This window comes from Triticum aestivum, chromosome 1A (assembly GCF_018294505.1).
Source record: "Triticum aestivum cultivar Chinese Spring chromosome 1A, IWGSC CS RefSeq v2.1, whole genome shotgun sequence".
Classification (NCBI taxonomy): domain Eukaryota; kingdom Viridiplantae; phylum Streptophyta; class Magnoliopsida; order Poales; family Poaceae; genus Triticum; species Triticum aestivum.
The window spans coordinates 589160161-589166712 of record NC_057794.1 but is presented as its reverse complement, the minus strand read 5'-3'; the positions used below and the strand labels follow the sequence as shown (position 1 = coordinate 589166712).

At 46.8% G+C, this 6552-nt stretch overlaps 1 protein-coding gene across 1 annotated transcript; it reads right to left on the bottom strand.

The window, feature by feature from the left end:
* Window positions 1–5169: 5169 nt before the first annotated feature.
* LOC123182966 (uncharacterized) lies at window positions 5170–6267 on the bottom strand. Its single transcript, XM_044595674.1, has 3 exons — window positions 6152–6267; window positions 5833–6026; window positions 5170–5507 (listed from the first exon to the last, which is right to left on the bottom strand). The coding sequence occupies exons 1-3, from the start codon at window positions 6263–6265 to the stop codon at window positions 5372–5374; spliced, it is 444 nt and encodes a 147-aa protein (XP_044451609.1). The 5' UTR covers window positions 6266–6267; the 3' UTR covers window positions 5170–5371.
* Between the last annotated feature and the right edge of the window lie 285 nt (window positions 6268–6552).

Below are 6552 nucleotides of genomic sequence, written 5' to 3'. Positions count from 1 at the left end.
AGCGCTGCTTAAAACCCTTTGCAACCAAACGAGCTTTATACCTGTCAATGGAGCCATCTGCTTTTCTCTTGATTCTGTAAACCCACTTACAGTCAATGATATTTTTACCTCTTTTTTCGGGTACAAGATGCCAAGTCTTGTTCCTCATAAGCGCTGAATATTCATCATCCATTGCATTTTTCCATTTGGGATCCCCAAGTGCATCTTCCAATTTTGTTGGTTCTCCTGCGATACACAGCATACCATATGGAACAGTACCATTAGCTCGGATTTTTGGATTTCTTATACCTTTTTGCGACCGAGTCATGACACATGAAGTTGTAACTTGTTGGGGCTGACTTCGACGTGCGTGTGCTGGTCGTGCTACAGGAGATGGCGCAGAAGGCTCCGGCTCAGAAGATCCAGAAGAGCGCCTAGACTCGCTTTCCACAGCAGATCCCGTGGCCTGAGGTGTGTCTGATCCACTGGAGTATATGGCTGCAGAAGATCCGCCACTGGTCGCTGCCGCGCGCACATGGAACGGGGATCCCGACGCAGACCCCACCGAATCTTCTGTCGCTCCGCTGATCGCTGGCGCATGCGTGTGAGATGGGGATCCCGATGCGGACCCCACCAGGTATGTCGCTGTCGCCTGCCTGCGCGTGGGACGCGGTGCAGGGCGCGGCTCGTTCGCACGTGACGACACGACGCCTGCTGATTGGCGCGGCAGGAGGAGTCCAGGCGCGTAGCTCGGCGCGTATCTACGCACCTGATCCAAGGCAGTCAGACGAACAGGAGTTCCAGGTGACTCCGGATCCACCTCGTGCTCCGCACCAGCTTTGTCCTCTTCTGGTGCATGAAATATAGGCTCATTTTCTGCAAAAATTTGATCATTTTCTCCACCAATTTCTGCTCCGTTTTCTGCTGCATGATCATGCACACATGGAGGCACAGTCCTACTAGTAGGATCATCAGTTGGATTAGTACAATTGTCGCCCCCATGATCAGAGTTTTGGAGATGTGGTGGAAGAAGAAGGATTGCTTGTTTGAGAAGTGCTCCGGCATTGGGATGAAGGGACTCAAAAGGGAATACTGACTCATCAAATACTACATCACGAGAGATATAGACCCTGCCAGTATAAACATCTAGGCATTTGACTCCTTTGTGAATGGGACTATACCCAAGAAACACACATTTCTTTGAACGGAAAGCGAGCTTGCGTGTATTATATGGTTGAAGGTTGGGCCAACACGCACAACCAAAAACACGTAGCGAATTGTAGTCAAGAGAGATGCCAAAGAGGCGTGTGATGGGAGTTTCAAAATTTATGACTTTGCTGGGTAGTAAGTTGATGAGATATGTAGCAGTTAAAAAGGCTTCATCCCAGAATTTTAGTGGCATAGATGAATTTGCTACTAGAGCTAGCCCTACTTCAACAACATGGTGATGCTTCCTTTCAGCGGAGCCATTCTGTTGATGTGCATGAGGACATGCAACATGATGTGAGAAGCCAAGTTCTTAAAAGAAAGAGTTTAGTTTTCTGTATTCACCTCCCCAGTCGGTTTGCATGGCGATGATTTTAGTATTTAGTTTGCGCTCAACAAGATTTTGGAAGTTCTTGAAAACTTGAAATACTTCGGATCGTTTCTTGAGGAGGTAGATCCATGTAAACTTGCTGTAGTCGTCGATGAAACTAACATAATATGAGTGTCTACCAACGGAGATGGGGACTGGTCCCCACACATCTGAAAACACAAGTTGCAATGGTGCAGTGGAAATACTGGTAGATATGGGATATGGGAACTGATGACTTTTAACTTGTTGACATGGATCACAAACAGACTCAATATTGGACTCATGAGAGTACAGAAGATTATTCTTGCTAAGAACAAATTTAACAATAACTGATGAAGGATGACCTAGTCTACTATGCCACTTTGACGATGAAGGCTTGACAGCTACTAAAGCCTGTTTATTTGATGGTGTCGATGAAGATATGAGCGGGTAGAGACCTCCCACGCATCTGCCCCTAAGAAGTATTCTCCTCGTGTCCAAATCCTTTACCAAAAAGAAATATGGATGGAATTCAATGAGAACACGATTATCAAGGGTAAATCTATGAACAGAAAGGAGATTCTTTGATGTTGTGGGCATATATAGAACTTTTTTAAGATGCAAGTTTTTCATGGGGGTTTTAACAATTGAACTACCAACGTGAGTGATTTTCATACCAGATCCACTTGCCGTGTGCACTTGGTCATGTCCACGGTACTTGTCTCTGACGGTCAGCTTGTTGAGTTCTCCTGTAATATGATTAGTGGCACCGGAGTCCGCATACCAGTTTGTGTCGACGCCGTAGGAGTCGGTGACGATGTTTGCCTCCTTTTCTTCATACTCATCGTCCTCATAGCGATCCCAACACTCACGGGCTCCTCCGCGGTGATGCTTGAGGCATATTTGGCACTCGGGATAGTCCCGGTGTTGTGGACGTTGCTGCTGCTGTTGTTGGGGATGACCACCTCTCTTGTTGCCGCCGCTTGAAGAAGAGGAGGAGGGCGAGCGTCTCCCTCGGCCGCGGCCTCTGTTGCCGCGCCCGCGCCCTCTGCCACGAGGCTGACCACGCCCCCTGTACACTAGGTTCACGGAGGTGTTGAAGCCAGCTTCTGGACCGTCGCCTAGCATCTCTACCCGTTGATCGAAGGCAGCGATCTGGGCAAAAAGTTCGTCGACGGTGATGGAGGTTTTGACGGCGCCAATCGCCGCCACGACCGGATCATAGTCCCGATCGAGGCCGGCAAGGACATAGTCCACCATCTCTGGATCGGAGACAGGCCGGCCTGCTGCAGCAAGTTCATCCCCCAGATTTTTCATCCGGGCGATGTAGGAGGAGCTTGACATGGAGCCCTTCTTGGTGGTGGTGATAGCAATTCTCAAATTCGTGATTCGAGATTGAGACTGCGAGGCAAACATAGTGATGATAGCAGTCCATAAATCAAAGGTATTTTCTTTACTCACAACTTGGGCGAGGATTTCCTTCGACAGAGAGTTCAGGAGATAGCTGAGAACTTGCTGATCTTTGGACAGCCATGGCGCATAGAGGGGATTGGGCACCGTGACCGTCGTCTTGTCCGACTGCTGCTGCTCCTCCGTCTTCGGGGGCGCTGCGTCGGTTCCATCTAGGAGGCCGGTGACCTGCGCTCCTCGCAAGGCCGGCATCACTTGAGCCTTCCATAGGAGAAAGTTCCCCTTGGTAAGCTTCTTGGCAGGTGGCGCACCAAGGTTGAGGGCGACGGGAGCCGAGGAGGACATGGCGATCTGATTTTTGGAGATCGATGGAGCTTTGGCTAGATAGATGGAAAGAGGATGGCTCTGTATACCATGTCAGATGGAAGCGTTCCTACTCTCCGTATAGAGTCGCGTGGGTTTATATTGATTGAGGACAAGAAGAGCCCTTGCTGTGGCGTCCAAGGTTTTGCCCGATCGCTAGGATACGGGTTCGGTACAAGGAGATAGAGACCAAGGTTGTTATGAGAGAGAGAGAGGGGATAAACAGTTGAGATTACAATCTATCTCTAATTCTAACAAGAAGCAATGGCCCCGACTTTGCAGCGCCGGTGATTGGGATGAGAAAAGTAGCGCCGGTGGCCCTGAGTCCTGTTGCAACACGCAATGAGCGGCCTTGCGGGACGGTGTAGGAGGATGTAGCGGAGCTCCTCGCAAGGCCATGCGGAGCAGCACGCAGCGGAAAGCAAAGGAGCTGAGATGCGTGGGAGGGATGGAAAAGAATGGGTGGTGGAGCAGCGCTCATCTTTGGATAAAGGTAGGTGGCGGACGCTCGGGCCGGGGCACGTGGCAAGCGATGAGGACGACTTACGCGCACGCAAAATCAGTCGGTGGGAAAGAAGAGATTTCCTATCAGGATATGCCAAGCAAAATATATAGAAGCGATAGAAACTGGATCAAGTCTCAGCAAGGAGAAGCTACAACTGTTCATTACTGATGCATGTATACAAAATGAAGACTAACAAAGACATCGCATATAGATTTTTTTTTTGATGGGATGACTTGCCATAGAGTTGAATCGCTAAAACTTCAGCAAAGTTTAGTTACTAATTTTTCTAACTGGGCTCTCTTAACATACATGCTTGATCTTATGGGAATAGACCTAAGAGCAACTCTAGCAAACCCCGCGTCCCGCCTCGACCCGCAAAATAACCGCCAAGATGGATGCTCATTTTGGTTTTGGGAAGGTCAATACATTGATTTATTGATAGAAAGAAACTTAATAGATGTTGATGCACTCCTTAGTAGAATCAAAGGTAATGATGCAGCATGTGCAACTAGAGGGGAAGCGACGTCTGCTTCTTTTGAACCAAAGATGAAGAATGAAGAATGCAAGATCAAGAATCCGCAGATCAACAATGAATGCATAGAGAAGATATTGCTTCAACTAGTGGGAGGAGTTATGGAAGTTGGAAATCTTCTAAAACGCATACTTGTGGTTCTTGTTTTCTTTGGACTTGCTATTTTAGCAAAGACTTGGTGACGTCTTATGTATCCAATGTTGTTGAAAAAGTAAAGAAATGCATTATGTCGGATCAAATTTAGGTTTTCCGGGCCGGGAGTAGCTGCGCCATACCAGACCCCGCAAAGCCGACCCGTAAAAGAGCATATTCCACAAATATCTTTTTTTACGGATCCGTTATGTGGGGTCTGCATCTGCGGCGGTCCGAGCCAGCCCGCAAAGGCCGTTTTCCACGAACCGCAAACGCGTTTTGCGGGCCGGCCGGATGCGGGGTCTGCTAGAGTTGCTCTAACAAAGTACAAGCCATAGAGACCAGATCAAGTCTTAGCAAGAAGGGGCTTAGCTAGCAAAATGATACAAAATAAAGACAAAAGACTTGCAAAGAGTTGACTCGCTTGATACAATTGCCGGCACCCAAACTTCAACTGTTATTGTTTTGTTCTACACTCTAACATAAACATCTTTCTCCTCACAGAGCAGACCCACAAACAGATACTATATTCCAAATGTTATTGTTTTGTTCGAATGTTTTACCAGAGCTCTGACAAAATAAATGCCAACTTCATTTTCTAATCTAATACCTTAAAAGCATTAGTATTAACACCTGGCAGGACAAAAAATACACTCAAATTTAGTATAATCACTAATTATGTTTAAAAACATATATGTAAAAGATTGCTTCTTAGTTTCAGATACACCAACAAAACTAAAGTTATAATGTCTAATAAAATTAGCAATAAAGGTTTGTGTGCGAGGATCTCCTAGATCCCTTGCATTCCAGAAAATACCTGAATGATAAAAACATGATGTATAAACTATATAGAGCAACTAAAGACCTGACACCAACCGAGATATATGAAATTTTATCACTCCTCTTTATCTACATCATTTTCTTCTTCTTCTTCCGCAAGCAGATCATGGAAGCACATGCAATGTAGGAAACCCAGACCCACCAACCATGCGCACCCATTGGACAATATCACTTTGGCTCGAAACCACCGCCTGCAAGCATGCATATGAAAGAAAAGACTACTGATTAACTAACAAGAGCGCAGAGAAAATAGGTGTGTATGTATGTATGTACTATCTTTCTCTTGGTTTATTGGTCTTCATTGTATTTCGTGCCAAATTTTGACCATAAATTTAACTAACAAAATATTTATGCATATCATATTATTGAAAATTAAATTTAAATACAAATCCAACGATATATTTTTTGTTGACATGCATTAACATTCTATTATTTAAATCTTTGATCAAAATTTGGCATAAATTATGAAGGGACCAATAAACCAGGACAGAGGTAGTATGTACCATACTTATGTACCAGTTGGAGTCGTTTGGTCTAGGATCGACGTGCTTGGTGACGATCCCGAGCAGATCCGAGTATCTGGTGTGGAAGATCAAGCCGGTGGCCTTGTGGTGTTTGCCTAGTATTCTCTTGTCTAGCTCGAGCAGCACGGGGTACAGCTCCTCTGACAGCTCCTGCTGCCTGTCGTGCAGTTGCACCAACGAGAGCCTCTGGTGACCAACGGACGCAACGCAGCACGAGTGAGTACTTGTATATACGAGGCTTTAATTAATGAGAAAAAGTACGTCTTTGTCTATTTTAGTTTCGTGAGATGATGGAGCATGTAGGTACGTACCTCGGCAGCAGCCGAGGGGGTCGACGGTGAACCGGCGCCGTGCAAGAGCCGTGGCAGCAGCCGGAGCCGTTGCTCCGCCGGAGATCGCTGGAGCATCCTCGCCGCCGCCGCCATGATCGATCGATGACGATACGTACCCCTTCCTCGGCTTGTATCGATGGGAGATCACCCTTTTTGTTTCGAGAACTCTAACGCGTTACGGGCCCAAGTTTAGCACAACGTGGAACCGGAGTCAGACGGCCCATGTCATCCCGTGCAAAGAATTAAAAGGCTATATCTCGCTTACAGCGAGTTTTTCTTCAGTCTTACTGAAGCGTCTACAGCAATCGGTCGGGCTGGCCCATTCGCGTAAATGAAATAAGAGAAGGAAAAAGGGAACGCGCAAGGGGTGGAACCCTGGT